General features: G+C 41.4%; 1 protein-coding gene across 2 annotated transcripts in view; it reads left to right on the top strand.

Moving 5' to 3' along the window:
* MAPRE1 (microtubule associated protein RP/EB family member 1) overlaps positions 1-10,535 on the top strand; it is a 28,626-nt gene extending 18,091 nt beyond the window's left edge. For both annotated transcript variants that reach the window (XM_081150005.1, XM_081150004.1), the window contains exons 4-7: positions 70-277; positions 2,700-2,821; positions 7,064-7,216; positions 8,814-10,535. In XM_081150005.1, coding sequence (XP_081006131.1) covers positions 70-277; positions 2,700-2,821; positions 7,064-7,216; positions 8,814-8,870 — 540 coding nt within the window. In that variant the 3' untranslated portion in view covers positions 8,871-10,535. The remainder of the gene's footprint in view (positions 1-69; positions 278-2,699; positions 2,822-7,063; positions 7,217-8,813) is intronic.
* Positions 10,536-19,471: the final 8,936 nt, after the last annotated feature.

The raw sequence follows: 19,471 nt of genomic DNA, 5'->3' as shown, positions 1-19,471 counted from the left end.
TTGACATGTTTGATGTTTGCCAAAAGCCTCTTGCTTTGGGCTATAAACAGTCTTGATGTTTCTCTGCAGATAATTCCTGTGGACAGATTAGTAAAAGGAAAGTTTCAGGACAATTTTGAATTCGTTCAGTGGTTCAAGAAGTTTTTTGATGCAAACTATGATGGAAAAGACTATGACCCTGTAGCTGCCAGACAAGGTCAAGAAACTGCAGTGGCTCCCTCCCTTGTTGCTCCAGCTCTGAACAAACCGAAGAAACCTCTCAGCTCTAGCAGTGCAGGTAAAAAACCAAACAGAAACATCATTTCCAAATAATAGTTTTCCAGGTATTCATTCATTCAGTCATTAATACATTCAACATTTAACCAGAATTTTTGAGTAGCCTTAGGGAGCTTAAGGAGCCTAATCCCAGCCATGTGGCAAGAGCATGGATTGTGGCATCAGGCAGACTTGTGGTTGTTTTTAGGTCTCTGTAGCGCTATGTGGGCCACTTTACCTGCCCTACAGTTTCCTCCTCTATAAAACAGGAATTTGAATAGGCGCCCCAGAGGGTTGCTTTTGAGGTCTCAATGAGTTACTGTATACAGTTTTGCCAAGGCTCTTTATTTGGAGTAGAAACCCCTCAGGTTAGCTCACATAAAAGAGAGCTTTAGTTTGAACACAAGGATGGTACACGGAGCCCAATAACAGTCAGACCTTACCTCCCAGGAACTGAAGGTGCTTTCTAGGTCTTTCAGGAACTGTTCTAGGCTCTCTGCATCATCATTCTGTCTGCAGACCAGCTTCCTGTACATTACTTACTGCTTCCCTGCCCTCCCAAGAATTTGAGCTGTTAAGTGGCTTTGGCTTGCTGTGATTCCAGCAGAATCTGGGAGGCAGGGGGTGGGGGCTGTTTTTTAGAGACCTTCTCTAAAAAGTGTTGGCCAGGAGGTTACCCAAAGTGTGTTTGTAGTAGTATATTTATAGAATATACCTATACTTTGGGGCAGGATGGATGTTCTACAGATGCTAACACCTCCTTTTCCAGAAGGTAGCAAGAATATTAGTTAAGGTCCCATTATACCTTGAGAAAGAGGCTGATCCATCTGGTAGGAAGAGAAGGACATTGAGTGCTTTTTAATTTTTACATGATCTGATATAAATGGGATCATAGAATATGTGTCTTTTTGTGACTGGCTTTTTTCATTTAGCATGTTTTCAACATTTATCCATATTGTAGCATGTATCAGGACTTTATTCCTTTTTATGGTTGAACAGTATTCCTTTGTATGCCTATACCACATTTTATTTATTCATCAGTTGGTCATTTGTGTCGTTTCCAGTTTTTAGCTATTAAGAATAATGCTGCTATGAACATTTCTATACAAGTTTCTTTGTAGACATGTGTTTTCATTCCTCTTGGGTATATACTCTAGGAGCATAATTATTGGGTCGTATGCTAACTCTGTGTTTAACATTTTGCAGAACTACCTGTTTTCCAGAGTGGCTGAAACATTTTGCATTCCCATCAGCAGAGTATATGAAAGTTCCAATTTCTCCAAATATTGAGTACTTTTATTTCTTAGCTACTTAGAATGGGGAACTGCATAGATAACCCTGTGCATTTCGTATTTCAGATGTGGCTAACAGGCAAGTGGAGACTTGCATTAAGCGTTTAGCCTTTGGGATAAACTTACTAGAGATAAACATACTAGAGATCATCCAGAGGAAATGCCTGTTACTGTAGTTGACAGGCCTTATGGTTATTGAATAATTTGGGGTGTCAGGAAAATCAGGTATTTCTAAGCCTGGCATAATGTACAAGCTTTACAAAATTATTCCTGAATGAATGAACAAAATCTTAAGTGATGATAACATTTGCCATGAGGTAGCCCAGACTTGATTATTTTAATTTGTAGATAGGTTGGCTGCTTTACTACTTTTTCCTTGTCTTTGTCTGCTTTCGGCTATTAGAGAAGTTTGTAAATCCTGGTCGCTGTGCTGCTTTTCTCTCCTAACTCTTCTAAGTACTTTCTAAAAGTTGAGCAAGATATGAGTTTTGAAGTCGTTAGTTGTAAGAGCAGTCTCTACCACCCTGCTCTTCCCAGTCCAAGAAGTCTGAGGTTCTGAGTTAGGGGGCATCTTATTTTCCAGGTGGGGAACTGTTAGTGCACAGCAGCAGCTGGAACTGTGAGCTCACTCCTGGTGTGAAGTTTGCCTTTGCACCATGAAGCTGACCTGCTGGTAGTTTTGGTTGGAACTGCTGGGTTAGTTCTATTCACCCCAATGACAAAAAGACCTCACAGGAGGACTTACTACCAGCCCAAGAGATTGTGGCTAAAATTAGTGCTTTGCTACCAAGATAAGAAGCCACTTTGGGCAAACTTGGGGGTGTTGTCATGCATGCTGGGCTCTCCACATGGGGTCCCTTTACTGCATTACTTTGGAGGGCAGTTGGTCACAGCCTCCTCTGGTCTGGTGGGTTCTTTTTACTTTTTTTAAATCCTCACCTGAGGGTATGTTTATTGATTTTAGAGAGAGGGAGGGAGAGAGAGAGAAACATTGATTGGTTCTCTCCTGTATGCACCTTGACCAGGAATCGAACCTGCAACCTTTTGATGTATGGGATGATACCCCAACAACTGAGCCACCTGGCCAGGGCTGGTGGGTTCTTTTTGGTTTTGAAATTTCTGCTCTTAAAAAGACCTCTGCTCTTCTCTCAGCTCCACAGAGGCCCATTGCAACACACAGAACTACTGCAACCCCTAAGGCTGGCCCGGGTGTGGTGCGAAAGAATCCTGGTGTGGGCAACGGGGATGACGAAGCAGCCGAACTGATGCAGCAGGTAGGTCCCTCCTGTGTTCCCGACTAGAGTCATGTCAGAGGAAAGGATACTTGCTGCACTGACCAGAGGAGGCTTGTTCGTGTTCTTGTAGGAAGACCTACTTTGTCTGCTTGCTGAAACAGTCCTCGTCGTGACATGTGTGAGCCCATCAGGTGCTGTGTGGGGAGCAGTGTGAGAGAGAGTGGAGGTACATGAGGGAGGTCAGGCATTTCTGAGATCTGTTAGTGTGACAGAAACTAATGTCTTAGTTTGGAAACCAGCCTACACAAGAGAACCCTGTTGAATGTCTCTGGAACATTGTTAGGATTCTGTGGGATTCACAGTGTCTTGAATTTTGGCTCTGACAAAAGATATGGGAGAGTTTCTTTCTGAATAATTTGTAAAAAAGGATTTCATAGTTTCTCTGCTGAAATCCAAGTTGAGAGTGGAACTGGTATGAAAAGCCTGTTGTTCTTCTGTTCTTAATAGGTCAGTGATTTGAAATGTCTTCTTTAGGATTAGTTAATATCCTGAAGATACTTGTCTGAGGTCTGTGGATCAGAACAAATTTTAGACTTTTAAACATTTTCTCACTAATCCTTGTAGTTATTTTGTTTGCTTTTGAATGATTCTCTTGATTAATCCTAGTTTTAAAATTGGGATGCTTTGTTATCCCAGTGAGTTTGAGATTGGACTCTTACTTTCCTAAAAGCCACATCCTAAAACCGGGGGGACACAGTCTCATTTTAATTCTGAACCTCTTATAACCCAGTCCCTGCACCTGGGAGACCAGGACAGAAAAGCCTGCACAAAGAACTTTTTTTAATTTTAATTTTTTAAATTTATAATTCTCTGATTTGCATGTAGCCCATCGTTTTAGGTGTCTCAGGAGTGTCACCAGCCCCATCAGTGCGGCTGCCTTGAGCATCCTCTGGGTGTTGTCACTGAAGTATAGAAGTTTTGGAGAATAAGGAGACTTCCCCGTAACTTGGTTTTCAGGCCTGGATGTACATAGGAAGTAGTCTCAGAAAAACAGTGAGGGTTATCAGTGGTGAGTCTAGGTGACCAGCACAGGGTTGATCTTGTACCCTCCAGAAGAAGATGCAGCAGTCTCAGCTAGTGTCCTGTGTGATAGAACATAGGCTTTGGGTTGCATGGATTTGGGGATTGTTCTGGCTCTGTCTGCCACTTACTTCTACTTGGAGCAAGTCAGCTAATCTCTCTGAATTTACTACCTCCTGTGAAGTGGGCTCATATTTTGCTCACGGTAGTTGAGCAGATTACATGAGCTGATGTTATGTCAAGTGCCTGAATGGTGTTGGGATAAATGGGGTAATAGCAGTTGTGGTTATTATGGTTTCTGTTCATTGTCTTGATACAGTGAGATAGGTTCTGAAGTGATTTTTAAAAGTTCACAGGAATAAAATTTTGTGTGTGTGAAATACGTACACAAGTGTTAGCATGTATGGAATATGCGAACATTAATAACAAAAAAATAGCTAACATTTTTAGAGTGCATAAGCCATTATGTTATTAAGCACTTTAATTTCACTTTTGCATTAGCCGTGTGAGGTTTTACAGATAAGGATAGTGTGGCTCAGAGAGGTTAAGTAACCTGAACTGGAATTTGAACGCAGCTCATACCCAGCTGGTTCAGCCCTGTGTCAGAAGTACTTTGGCCTTCACAAGGTTTTATTTATTTTTTAATATGAAAGATTTTAGCTTCTCTCCAGGTTGCCAAAGTCTTTCCCACATCCTGTTACTCATTCCTCTGTCTCATTACATGGTCTTTCTGGCCCCTGAAAATATTTGAATTTGTGGCCCTGACAAAGGTGTGGAGGTCAGAGGGTTATGACCAATATGAGAAATAAAGCCAGATGGGCTTGTTAGGCTAAGAGAAGAAGAGTGTATTCTATACAAATTGCCTTGTAGGGTTCATATCCTTGGGAAATCTGCAGCAATTCCACATTCTTGTCATCCTGGAGAAATTTACCTTTACTTGATTTTATTCCAGAGCAACACTTAAATAGAAATAGAATGTGAACCAGAAGTGTAAGGCACATACATAAGTTGAAATTTTCTAGTAGCCACATTAAAGAAAAGTAAAAAGGAACAAGATTAAATTAACTCTAATAACACATTACCCAACCAACCTATCCAAAATATTATCATTCTGACATGTAATCAATACAAATAATTATCAATGAGATGTTTTACATTTGAAGGCCCTACTAGGTCTTTGAAAATCAGTGTGTATTTAGTGTGTACAGCCTATCTCCGTTGCACTGGCCACATTTCAAGGGCTCAGATAGCCAGGTGTAGCTCATAGCTGCCAGATTGGCCAGTGCAAGTCCTAAGCATTCTTCTTGGGGCTTCTTAGGTTATAGCTATTACTTTACTATAAGAGAATGTTCTAAGAGCAACATTGATTGCTGCTTTGGCCTTATAGGTGGGACCCAGAAGGCTGGGTTCTGGTGCCTTGGATGGTGCATAGGCCAGAGAAGGTTTTAATGGGTTTGTGAGGGAGGCACTAATGAAACATAAGTATATAATTGGACTCCAAGCTAGCATACCTTTTTAAGCTATTTTGGTTTTCCTTTCCTTTTTGGTCACTAATGTGATTAGAAGGCCTCTTCTCAGGCTTTTGGATTTTGGAGCTGAAGATCCAAGGCAGCTTATTATTGCTGGGGTTGGTCAACTCTTGCCCTTCTATCCCTTTTTGTACTGCACTTTGGGGTTAACTGATAGTTTAAGGAAAGACAACTTGTAGCAGTTAAAGCAGGGGTGGGGAGAATAGGGGGAAATGGACAATTTAGTTTTGCTGGTTATTAGGTGATGGTAGTACTTCATCGAAAATTTTCAATTATTTTAAAAAGTGATTTCTGTGGTTGATAAAGGAATAGAACCTTGACTCTTCTGGTTTGGTCTGTTAAGGCCTTTGATGATGAACATTGACATTAAATCTTTGATAGAATGGTCTTGCTGGTTCTAGTCACCTGCTCCACATCTCTTGTGCTTCTTGACTGCAGATTATGAAGGGGGAATTTTGTCCACCTGGGGCAGTACTTGATCCCTATGGTTGTGTTTGGCTTCTTCTTCAGGCTGTGGGGAAGTTAGATCAGCTGTTCACTTCAGGTTTTGCAGCTATAAGTTCAGAAGGTTGGACTAGATTTCTGTGATGCCTTCTGGTTCTGAGTCCCTGCTACCCAAATTGTTTGCACCTGCTTTTCCTTTCACTTCCTGGCTTGGTTTTCCATGTGGCTCTAGCCTGTAAGTCCTTTGAGGATTTTATGCTGCATAATCTGCCTTGCAATTTACATTCAGTAAGAGTTAAAGTGGATTCACATGTCACAGATTTGAATACACTGGAATGAAGATGCACCATGCTTAAAATACATAAAGACCCGGAGAATTGTTATGACTTTTATTACTCTTGGCTAGATGGAGTCCTGGCCTAAGCACTGAGACTGATTTCTTCATTGCCCTTTTGTGGAAATGAGAGCCCCTTAGTGGAGCTCCTGAAGGCTCCTGCTGCATGTGTGGTGAGCTGATGAGATGCTCAATGGAGGGAGCTAGCAGTGGGATGTGGTAGGGTTTGTTCCCTACCTCTTCTGTCTTCTCTTTCTTTGGAGAGAGACAGGTGCCAGGACTCTTTCCATAGAAGATGCTTTTCTTTTGAGTTAAGGATTGACCTCCTTCCCTTAGTATACAGGTGGGGTGGAGGGGAAAAACCATTGAGTTTTCTGTGCCCAGGCCTCCCATAGTCCTAGCTGTCTTTGGCTAGTGTTGGTCATCTTGAGCTAGTTTTCCCCTCCTGGCTTGGCATTTCAGCCCCATTCCCGAAGACCAGACCCTCTCTTTCCATTGACCTCCACATGCAAAAAGGTCTAAACTTGATTGAGCAATGGTAAAGACTCAGTTTATGATTGTCAGCTGCCCTGCTGGGCTGGATTTTGCTTCTGTATTTGTCTCAGGCTCCCATAGTTTTTTTCTCCTGGATCTTTTCTCAGTCCCTAAGAAGTTCCTGAGTGTTTCATGGTGGTGCCTGCCATTTCGTGAGAATTATTATAGTCAAAGTGGCTATGAACAAGCCCATGTTATTTATCTGGGGCTGAAGAAAATTGACATTAAACTAAAGTGGGGTTTTTGTCCATGTTAGAGAGTTTGATGAAAGACCACATCTCCTTTTGGATTAGACATTTGTCTGGTATGTTATTTGTACACGAATGCCAGGTGTCTCACCCTTTTTAATGTCTCGTGCAGGTCAACGTATTGAAACTTACCGTCGAAGACTTGGAGAAAGAAAGAGATTTCTACTTTGGAAAGCTAAGGAACATTGAATTGATTTGCCAGGAGAACGAGGGGGAAAACAACCCTGTATTGCAGAGGATTGTGGATATTCTCTATGCCACAGATGTACGTGTTGACATGAGGATATTTGCCATTTTGCCACCTAAGAGAAAATGAGTCTTATCTAGTTGGTTTTGGCAAACTCAGTGCTGATGCTTGTCGTGTTCCAGCATAGCATTCACAAAGTACTTCATCTTTGACCCCTCAAATTCAGCCAGAGGGCACATCTTCCCAGTTTTAGCCCTTCCTTGAGGTCTGTGAACCCTTGAGGCAGGAATAGGAAGAAGTAGGTGGCTGGTGTGCCCTGCGTCTATAGTTTGTGGCTACTGGTAGGTGATGAGGGCCACAGAATGATCATCCTGCCCATTCCCTCTCCACACCCTGCAGCTTGGAACCCTCAGCCTGAGTTGCTGCCTGCATTTTATTGGGGCCCCACACATGCCCAGGCTCATGGCCCCTTCTTGATGTTTGCTGCCCATAGCTATCAGAGTGTACCTTTGCTCCTCCCTCCAAAGAGCATGTCCGATTCCCATTTCCTCAGAGTGTTCTGTGTTCAGGTTTCTTAGGAATCCATGTGTGTTGCACAGCCGAATCTGCTGATCCTAATCATAACATTAGCTGATTAGGGAAGACTGATTTTTCCTAGATGTGGGATTTGGTATCTTGCTGTATCCACTGTTTAGTGGCTGTATTATAACTTTTCTGTATTCCTAGCAAGGTAGGATCAAATACAGCATGTGTCTAATTTGTAATATGTATGTAGTATACAGATACAAGGTACATGCTGTTACTAATACTGTCCTCCAAACATATCAAGTGAATTTGAGGGATTAAAACAGATGACTGAAAAGTCAATAATTTGTTAAATAAACCTTATTTCAGGCTTGCTCTGTGCCAGATAATGAAAACAAAGATGATGAGGATACAGGGGTCCTTGGTCTAGCCTGAGTATTATTTTAGTGGAGTCATATCTTAAGTAAATTCAGCCATAGAGATTTGTTTAAAAAAATAAGATAATGGTTGAAAGGGAAGTCTAATTATTATGTTATTATAGCCATTAGTATATGCCAGAATGCTGAGCTGGTGTGAGGTGGGAGCCACAAGTCTGCCGATTTCCCATCTACTAATGTTAGGTCAGTCTTTAGCTATTTTTTGCAGAGGTGTAGTTCATGTGTAAACACTTAAAACACCCACAACACTCCTAAATAGCAGGCATGGTTCCTAAGTCAGTCAAAGGAATACATGAAGGAAAAGCTGCCTGTGGACACTTTATTGAGAAGAGATGGTATGGTACTGAACTTTATGGTGACCTCAGGGATTGTTGAGGGTAACCTTATATCTTTTTTAAACAACCTTATTGAGGTAGAATTGACATAATGAACTGCACATATTTAAGTACAACTTGATGACATGAAATCATCACCATAATCGAGACAATGTATACACATCCATCACCATTTGGTTATGCTCAGTTTTTGGCTTTTGGGAGATGTGATTCCACTGCCTAAGTAATAGCTGTCCCCTGGCCTTGTGCCATTAAATGCCAAGTGTGTGGCAGACAAAGGAAGAACTACTGACTTTAAATTGAGGGAAGTGAACCTACAGTAGAAACTGGTCATTCAGTGTTGAGTAACAGTGTTTCCTTCTTGCTTCTCCATTTTAGGAAGGCTTTGTGATACCTGATGAAGGGGGCCCACAGGAGGAACAAGAAGAGTATTAACAGCTTGGACCAGCAGAGCAACATCTGAGTTTTTCACTCCGAATCATGTGCTTAACTGTAAAATACTCCCTTTTATTATTTTTAGAGGACTCACTGGTTTCTTTTCATAAGCAAAAAGTACCTCTTCTTAAAGTGCACTTTGCAGAAGTTTCACTCTTTTTTCCAATAAGTTTGAGTTAGGAGCTTTTATCTTGTGGCAGAGCAGTATTAACATCTAGTTGGTTCACTTAGGGAACAAAGAGGCTGACCATGGGCTCTCCATATGGATGCTGGTAACCCTGATTGCTGGAGAAGGTGTTTTCGTGTGATACACTGAGGTGGAGACCTCAGTAGAGAAATGTAAAGACTGATTTGAATTTTAAGCTAATGTGAAATCTTGGCAGAGAACGTTTTAATAAATAAATGCCTTAAAAGTATTTAAAATATGCTTGCATATTTCAAAATATAAACTGTAACCTGACAGAGTTTGTGTGTTGCCCTTGTGTCTGGGAAGGAAGGGCCAGACCTTAGAACCTTGAGAACCTACTGTTCACAGGCCTTGCAGGGCTGCTTGAATCTTCATAGGCCTAACCTTGGCCCAGAAGGAAAGTTTTAAAAGTTGCTCTGTAAAGCCATTTGGTGTCCTTGACCAATTGCATCTCTGCTAAGAAGCAAGAGGCATTGTTGGCTGAATGAATAGAGAGTGTGTTTCAGCCTGGAGATGTTTGAGTTGAATAGCTTGATTTTCATTGAGCATTTCTCTGACAATTTTTCGTTACCCCTAAAATTTCTGTGAATTGTGTTTTTTGGGAATGAGGTGTGTTTTAAAATCTAACAACTACTTTTGGGGACTTGCCCACATCTCTGGGATTTGAATGGGGGTTTGTGTCCCATTTTGCTGTCTTTTAAGTTTACATTTAACATGTTTCTCTGCATCCCTTGCCCACTGGGGACTCCTCTTTGGCTCCTTAAAGTTGCTGCTTAGAGTGGAAGTTCAGCAGGCAGGAGATCATGCTGCAAATTCTTTTTGGACCTCTGACAAAGGGAGTGATCAGTGAAGGCCATTGCTACCTTGGGATCTGCAAGGCTGGGTGTTTTTGGTACCTGCTGTCCACAGCCCTCCACTGTTATCAGAATACTTTGCCAGTGCACTAATCTCTTTGGAGATAAAATTCGTTAGCGTGTTACTAAATAAATGTTAATTTTCTCTTGCAGAAAATACAGTACCATGTCTGAATTAATTATTAATATTTAAAATATTTCATTCCTTAACTCATTTGCTTTGCCGACAGCCTATTCAGTTCCTTTGTTTGGCAGAATTCTGCAAAATGTGTGTCACCCACTACTGAACTTGTTTAGCCCCTAATGTAATTGTATTGATTTGTTTCTGGTGGTAGTTTGTCCTAAAATGTGTGTAGAAAGCAGTTATTTTATGATAAATTGTTGTATAGTGCATGCTTTGTGTGGAATTCAGAGGAAAACCCAGATTCAGTGATTAACAATGCCAAAAATGCAAGTAACTAGCCATTGTTCAAATAACAGTGGTGCTATTTCTCTTTTGTGGCCTTTTAGACTTTTGTTGCCCTTAAATTCCATTTTATTGGGAACCCATTTTCCACCTGGTCTTTCTTGACAGGGTTTTTTTCTACTTTAAACAGTTTCTAAATAAAATTCTGTATTTCAAGAGTGTCATGTCTTCTTAAATTTGTCTTGCCCTGGGTATGTTCTTTTAGGTTCAAATGATAAGGTTCTGATGCTTCTTTCTTAAATTAGGACTGATCTTTTAAAAATCTTTCACGTTTTTTCAAATGTGCTTATTTCTAAGCCTATCCCTTTCTTCCCTTCTATTCACATTACATTTCTCAGCCTCCTGCTGTTTTACGTTCTCATGTTACTGTGAGAAGTCTTGCCTAAGTCCAAGGCTTGGTCAAGCTCCTGTAAAGCCTTTTTTTAAGGCTGTTTCCTCCTGAGATAGCAGGACCATAGGGAGATACTTTTTGTTAGTTTTTTCTTGAAAGTATTTTTCAAGGGCGTGAGCACAATCTTAACCTATAAAATAAACTGAAATTTTCACCTTTTTTTCCTCCCTTTTAAAATTTTCTGCTCTAAGAAATGAGTTCAAAAGGAGACTTGCTCCCATTTTCAATATGAAATAAATGGGTAGAGGGCAGTTTTTTGTATGATCTTTAGAGTACCTACCACAATTTGGATTCTCTGTAAACTCAACTTGATGATTTTGACTAGGGTTACACCCACATTACTTCCTCTAGAAGTTAATGGTATTAACACTTCCTTGAAATGTTATGTATGCACCTTAAGAAGGAATTCAACACCATATGTGTTGGTAATCTATAAGAAGATGCCTCCAGGAGTGCATGGAGTTTGTGAAGATACTGTTGGATAATGTCAACTGAGAAGTTACCTTGGAAAGAGTAAAGGTGATACTGTGTGTACCTCTGACCTAAGTCCATTGACCTGGCTCTTTAGGCTGAGGCACATAAAGTCTTTTGATGTGTCTGACTTAGGTTAGGTCACGGGTACAGTAAATTTGAATAAGCTGCTTGGTTTGCTTGGAGGATAGGTAAACAAATGGGTTTTCTGGCTGGATTTGGATTTAGGATTCACTCATGCTGGTGATCCTCAAACTGATGGGCTTCAGGATCACCTGGGGAACTTGATTGACATATTTCTACAGTCCATCCCCAGGAATTTCAAGTCAGGAGATTGAAAATCTGCCTTTTACTGTGGACCTCAGGTTGCCTAGGCTTGTAGTTATCAGGCCTGTACTTTACTCTTATATATATATGCCTGCAAGTTCAAGTCTAATTCTGGCAGGGTGGGTGGGCAGGGGGATTAGTCCTTCTAGGTCACTCCTAGCTTTGTGACTTTTGAGCTAATTGACCTCTCCTTTTCTGACCTTCAAAATGGTAATGATGACGTTGAAGTGCCTCCCTCATTGGGTGCTTGTTGGGATCAGAGTGAGCTGATAGCAACTATGATGTTAGATGGCCCCTTATCGGTTCTTCAGGTCCAGTCTGAAATTCTGTTTCTAGATCAGAAAAGCTTAGGGCAGGGTTTTGTGTCCTGAGAAATCAGGAGGGCATTCCTTAAGATAGGCTTTGAGTATTTTGTAAAATAATAAGATCTTTCAGTGTTTCTTTTTCAGCTTGGTGGTACTGAGCCCAATTCCTTTCACTTTTCCGACTATGGTTTTCAGCATTTCCCCCCAAGTGAAATAGAGGTTTAAACGCACACTTCACCGTTTTCTTTTAAATGAAGATTCAGTGATTCAATAATTCAGAATCACTGATTTAAAAATTGTATTTTCTTGAAGAATGTAGTATGGTGTTCAAAAGGAAGCATTTTCTGTTGCTATAACCAAAGAGATTAGAGAAGTTTTTCTTTTAAGGATTGTTTTCTAAGATTTGGTATGAGGCCATTTGTGATGTGCATCAGAGTTTACCATAGTCCACAAATAAAACCTAGGCAGTAAACCTGGTCAGCCTAATCAGATTAGCTTGCTAGTATGTGGGTGACCCAAATCTGACGGCTGCCAACAGAGGGGGAGTCATTGCTTTGAACCAAGCTGAACCTGAGCCTGTGGTCAGTGTTTGTGAATGATCAGTCATTTTGCTGGTCTGACACTGTTGCTGTTGATTTCATATTAGGAATATGTCATATTTTTGAATTCACACATTCCATTTATAAAATGTTAAAACCATTAGAGTTCATATTTATTTCTGATGCTTGGTACTTTTTTCTCATAGTTTTCACATGTGAAGACATAACTGAGTATGCAGAGTCCTTGTTCGAAAGAAAGCCCAGGGAGGGTTTCTGTACTTTCACATGAACTTAACTCCAGTTAGAACCATTGATCAGGAAGACTTGAGCCAGATTGTTACACAGTTAAAACTTGTGAAGGTCTGTTTCCCCTTCAGCTTAATCTGAATTGGAAAGTAATGTTACCTTAGTCCTTGGAGCACAGAAACTTTCTGTTGAGGTTGTAGTCAGATAGCTTCATTAATTTGGTTATCTAGGTAAGCAGGTCTAGCTTTAGAGTCAGATTTCTAGGCCCCTCAATCTGGGATCTTAAATCATATATATAAATTAAATTTTAAATCTGGAGGCTCTGAGGTTCTGAAATGTAAAATGAAAATAGCCTTCACAGAGGTGTTTCTGCAGGTGGAAAGAGGCAAATCTTTGTCCTGTGAGCATTTGAAAGCAAACCAGGTTAGCCACCAAAGTCTACAGAACTTTGTATCAAGAGAGATTTAGAATTGCAAAGTGATCTGTCAGCAGTTGGGAATTCTATGAGATGTCTTACCTCAAAAATTAAAAAAATTTCTGCCCTGGGCAGTTTTTCTCAGTGGTTAGTGTTGACCCACAGACCGAAGGGTCTTGGGTTTGATTCCCAGTCAAGGGCATGTACCTTGGTTGCAGCCTCCCTGTCCCCAGTTGGGGCCCATGTGGGAGGCAACCGATCGATGTTTCTCATGTCAATGTTTCTCTCTCTCTCTCTCTCCCCCCCCCCCCCCCCCCCCCCCCGTCTACCCTTCCACTCTCTCTAGAAATCAATGGAAAAAAATACCCTTGGGTGAAGATTAAAATAAATAAATAAATAAATAAATAAATAAAATTTCTCCCTTAACTTTTTCCTGGTTTACTTTGAATGGTTTTCACAGTTTAGGAATTACTGGTGAGGATAGGATGGACGTGGCTATGAGGAAGAGGAGGAAGAGTAATTTATTCTAATTACTGATGTCTTTAACTTTTAGTTTTGATGGTAGAAGGAGATTTGGGAAGCTGATAGGTGAGATTCAGTCCATCAGGGAAAGTCTTAACAAAGCCAGCTTTATGGCTTTTACTAATTTCTAGTGGGAACAGAGGCCTTATGAATGATTCACAACTTGTAGACTATTAAAGTTAAGTCCAAGGTTAAATAAACATACAAGTAGGTAGACAGAATATGCAAAGGGAGCATGTGGCTAGAGCCCTTCTCTGACCTTTACCAAAATGAACGAGGGAGACTTTTATGGTCAGGAGGCCAAGGACCAGGAGTTGAGACAAAGGTCCTCCTCCAGGTCCTGCATCCCTTCTGCAGAATACAGCTTTTCATTGGCTCAGAGAGCTAGAATGGTTTCCCCTAGACCCCTTCTGGGCTAGGAAAAGTTACTTAGGCCTGTAAAAGCCAGTAGGATCCTGGAGCAGAAAAGAGTAGGGGAGTGCCCAGTTCTGGCAACTGTTGCTGCTGGAGGCCAATTTTCATCAGTTGAGGGACAGTTTGGTCCAAAGAAAAGCACAGTGTTTCTCAGCATCAGCTACACACATTGAGAATTGACAATGAAATTGTGAAGTGTACAGCATTTGTGTTTCAATAAAAGTTTTGACTCTAAAAGAAGAGGCTGTGACAGGAGAAGCAGAGCCTCTGAAGTGGATCAGCAAATGTGTTTGGCTTTTCTCCTGCAGGCTGCAGCAAGCTGCAGGGGAGCTTTGCTAACCCATCCACCCCAAATCTCCGCTTAGTGCGAGAATCCAGATGTATTGTACCCAGGTCTGTCACTGTTCATCTTGTCTAAGCTTGAGTGACCTTCAGATTTCTTTCCTCTCTTGCTTGCTTCAGTTGTTTTATTATGTTGCTATTTATATTTCTTCTATAGGGACCCGTTTATATATTTTGAAGTAGTTCTAGTGATTTTAAGCATACCTCAAGGTCATCTGGATTTTAGTATTCTAAAGGTTTCTAACCCGATAGCGCCTGTTTTGGGGGGCATTTTATATGTTTTTCTACAAAATAGTGTGAGAGTTAACGATGTGTAATTATATGCGACTGTTGTTTTTACTTTGATATTTTAAATGCTGCTTGGAAAAATGGAATAAACTATTTGTGTATTTTACAGGTAGTTATAGGCTATCCCAGCTTGTCCCTGTGTGTGCACCTCCCTCCCTATTAATTTTAAAGGATGAGAAAAGAAATAATAATTCAATGTCAAATGAAAGAATTATTTTTAAAAATTTCCCAAGAATTTTTAACTCTCTGACTCCCCCCCAATCTTTAAGAAGTGCTCTTCTTTTGGGGGGAGGGGAGATAGGTGAGCAGCCACATTGAGAATCTGCCTTTTTTTCTTGAATTATGGCATTTTGAAATCAATCTTGTTTGTGTTTGAAAAGGAAAAAGCCTGTGTTCTTGGCTAACATATGTTTGCCCGAGATCAAAGGCTGAACAGGAGAGCCCCTCCTACCCATGTCTAGGACAGTTTTACCTGCCTTTGACCTTAAGTCATCTGCCCCTACAAATTCTTACAAACTAATTATTCAGCAAACCAAGTTGTATATTACAAACTTTGAAAAATTATATAAAAGCTGAGGCTGTAAGTTTGTTTTTTTAAACTTTATTAAGGAATAATTGACATATAACTGTATATTAGGATACAGATGTTGACGTTTTGAAACCCACAGTGGTAAAGCTGGAGAGGACAATATTGGCATTGCTGCTAAGTGGGTGGAGGTGCCTTCCCTGGCGCAGTTAACTGTGTCTGTGTCCCTGCAGCCCTGGCAACTGGAGCTGCTTCCTCTGGCAGCATCCCATCTCTGCTCTTGGGCATCAGAATCTCCTTGGGATTGGTAGGTGATGCCTGGACTAGTCTCAAGTGGGGCTTGGAACTTTTTTCAGAACTACTTTTGTGCAGAGGTTTATGTAGAAGATTTTTTTTCTTCTCAATGCACTCCCCTCCTACCTCTGTTTTTTTTAAAAAATGTATTTTCATTCTTTTTAGATGGGAGTTTTCTGAACTTTTCCTTACCTAAAAGAACGCATCTTAGTATTTCTCTTTTTTTTCTCATGTTTCTTCCCAGGGAGGGAAAAGTGTATTTATTAGGACAGAATTTAGCATATTTAGCCTGTATAAAAATATTGATACATGCAGGAACTATTGTAAGTAGAAATGATAACACTGAATTGGAAATGAAAGCACTGAGCCAAAAAACCCCTCACTGGCAAACAGTCAAATGTAGGACCATCAGCCTTGTATTTAAAAAATAAACCCTCTTAGCTTATTAAGACGTAGTTTAGTAAAACTGATTTAAAAGACCTGCATCTTTTATGACATTTCATTGGACCACTCTACTTTTAATGTTCTACAATGTGACAAAATATTGATGAAGTCGGAGCAGAAATATTTTCTGTATGTTGGTGTTCTCTTTGTGGTGTAGGGCTGGGGAGTGGTGGTCAGTTAACATGTAGGTCACCCTGAAATGTGAGTTAGCTGGATATCTTTAAATCTGTACTTCATGTCCCCAAGAGATTTACCCTCGGCCAACCTGTCCTGCTGTATTGTGCTATGGACCAAGGGAGTAGTGCTGTACCAAGTGCAGGCCTGCTCTGATGTCTGGATTTATAGGATCCCCATCTCACATACAATGCTCGTGTAGCCTTCCTCTTTTCAAAGAATTGGCGCTCATGCAGAGACATGTTAAGAGAGGTGCTGTGTTCTTTTCCTGTCCCAACTGTGGGGGCCAGTGGCCTTTTGGTTTTGGTGCACCCTGTTTTATCACCAGGCTCCCTGGCATTCCCATAGTTTCCATGAGAGGTGGGCATTCTGTGCTGTATTTGTCCTGTGGGACATTTTGTACTCATTCTTGTCCTGACGATGTGTGCTGTAGCTCCTGTCACTGTCTGCTGTAAGTTTGACTTCACCAATAAAGAGAATGTCTCCAATTGGGTGAAAAATGGCTGCGTTGTTATGGTTTATGGGATGGATTCTGATGCTCCGTTTTGTGTTCTGCACATGGAATTTTGTCTCATTTCCTGGTTCTTAGTGTGGCCAGCTGACTGCAGTTAGGTGGAAACCCCCGGAGTTCCATGGCGACTTCATAGAGGAGCTACTTTGGATGCTGGGACAGCGGCCAAGATGTCTCACTCAAGCTGGAAGGAGAAAACCAATGTGGCCTTAGAGATTAGCTGGGGAGATGATGTTGGGCCAGGGTGAGTGAGGGTTTGGGGATAAAGTCATTTCTAGAAGATAGGACACCTGGGCCCTAACATACGTTTGCCTGAGATCAAAGGCTGAACTGGAGAGCATCTCTTACCCACTTCCAGGACTGCTTTACCTGCCTTTGGCCTTAAGGCATCTGCCCCTATGAACTCTTGCAACCTAATTATTCAGCAAACCCATTACTCTCCTCCCATCCCCAGCGTGTGGCGCTAGTGGCTGTTCAAGTTCCACTCCTGTGTCCAGGCTTGTGCAGTTCCTGGCCCTTGCCCCAGAGCAGGTAAACTTTAGGGAACAGATTGAGGCCAAGAGAAGTGGCTCCCCCTGATCTTACTTGTTCTTGTTCTAAGTAGAAACTTAATTCTGCATCTGAAGTTTCCTTCTCGCCCGTGTCCAAAGATCGGCACTTCTCGCTGCTCCTTAGCCTTTTCCTTAGTATCTTGGGTATCTCTGTTGCCCTCCACCAGTATGTCTTTCCGCTTGTTGCCTCAGTCTGTGAACAGAGTTCTCTCTCTTCCAGTTAAACACATTTCTCATAAGATTTTTAGTTTTGAAATAATTAGCATTTTCTAAATAGTTGTAAGAATGGTGTAAAGAACTCCTCTTTTCCCACATTAACTCATTGTGAACATTTTGCCACATTTGCTTTGTCATTGTATATGTTTGTTGAGCCATTTAGGAATAAATTAGATGCTGCCTCTTTACCCTGAAATGCTGAAGTGTATATTTCCTAACAACAGGGACATTCCCTTATAACCACAGTGCAGCGGTAAAAAGCAGGGAATGTTAATTCAGTATTATCTGAGAATGCGGAGTCCGATGGTCCTAATGGCCCTTAGACACCCCCCTGCCCCAGTCTGAGATCCAATTCAGAATCACTCATTGCCTTTAGTTGTTGCCTCTCTGTAGTCACCTTTAATTTAGGACTAAGTTCCTTAGCCTTTGTTTTTCATGACACTGACATTTTTAGAGTAAAACCGAGCTATTTTGTAGAATGGCCTGCAGTTTGGGTTTGTCTCATTTCTCCTGATCTGATTCAGGCTACTCATGTTTGTCAGTAATACCACCCAAGTGATGGGTCCTGAGTGTGGCCACCAGGATGATGCAGTGACCTTTTGCTCCCTCATTGGTGGTGTTACTTTAATTGTTGAGACTTTAAAGCAAAACAAAACATGCTTGTTTTCTTCAAAACGTACCCATGCTTTCCATAAATGTCATGCTACCTCTGCCTTTGGGTAGTGCAGACTTTTTGCACTTCTTTACTCTTTGCCCACCTTTTGCCACATTAGCCCCCAACTCCCTATAACCCATTTCAATTCCCCAGTGTGTTCCTCGTGTTTTTCTCTGTACTCATGACTTTGAACATAGCGACAGTACCGTCCCTCCCTTAGACCCAGGCAGGAAGGCTGTAGACCCTCTTGCCATATCCCTCTCCACCTATTGAAGAGTCCAAGGGGCCAAGAGGACATGGCCACCCAGAGGCTCCTCTCCCCCACTGCTCTAAATACTGGAATTTCCTGGCTAACTGGCTTTGAACCTGATGCCAGGGTCTGTGGGGCCTGCTTCCCAGTGCATCAGCTTTGAGGCAACCCTCCTTAGGCTTGTGGCTGTGGAGAGGCAACAGGGAAGTGCAGCTGGGGGTGTGGACTGGGGTGTCCTTGTCCATGCCACCATCCACAAGCCTCTTGAGCAGGACAGAGAGCATGGGCTTGGGCAGAGGGCTTGGTGGCTGGCACTCCCCACACCGCAACTTCTGGCATTGAGCTGAGGAGTTTCAAGAATTCTAAATTTGAAACTGGTCTTCCAGGTTGTTTTGAAAGTGCTTTTGTCAAGGTAGGAGGAGAGAATATTTTATTTAATAGTATATTAACTTAAATAAAGTGATGAGACTTGCTATGTGGACTTACATTCTCTTGCCTTGGTCCCATAATTATTAAGGGTAATCCTGTTTACAAACGTAGTATGTCTGTGTGTATATGGTATTCTAATATGTATAAACACATACCTATTTGCATTCTTTTGTAAAAATTGGCATCATACGTGCACTCTTAGTTATTCGTGTCTCATGGAAATCCCTCAGCCGTCTGCTGAAGGCCAGGTTCATCCTTTGGCATGCTTGGGTAATGTTCCCAGTACAAGTGTACCGAGCTTTCAGCCATCCCTCTTCTGATAGCCATTCACGTCATTTTTTGCCACTATGAACAATGTTTCAGCAACCACTCTTGTACAGTGGTCTTTCACACATGAGTAATTTCAGTCGCCACCCACCATTGAAATAAATTTTAAAGGTGGCCATGGACATTTTTGGAAGTAAAAAATATAATAGAGATTTAGAAACCTGTAATCTCACCTGCCAGAAATAACTGCCATTACACATGGAGCATAATTTTCCAGGTGCTCTCTCTGTGCTTGTGCTAATACACACTCGAATATGTGCTTAACGGAAATGGACTTATAAATCCACAGCTGCAGCCTTTTTTCACTGGTGACCTTTAATGGCCATGTTCAGTGGCCTTTTCATTTTCTTACCATCTTAACCCACTCTGAAGCATCCTGTCCTCCTAGCTGACATCCTGTCCTGTGTTTTTCTTCTTTCTGTCTCCTAAATGTAGCCACTCCTCAAGTTTCAGTCCC

The sequence above is a fragment of the Miniopterus schreibersii genome (assembly GCF_964146895.1).
Source record: "Miniopterus schreibersii genome assembly, chromosome: 10".
NCBI lineage: Eukaryota > Metazoa > Chordata > Mammalia > Chiroptera > Miniopteridae > Miniopterus > Miniopterus schreibersii.
This window is presented reverse-complemented; position numbering and strand designations above follow the sequence as displayed.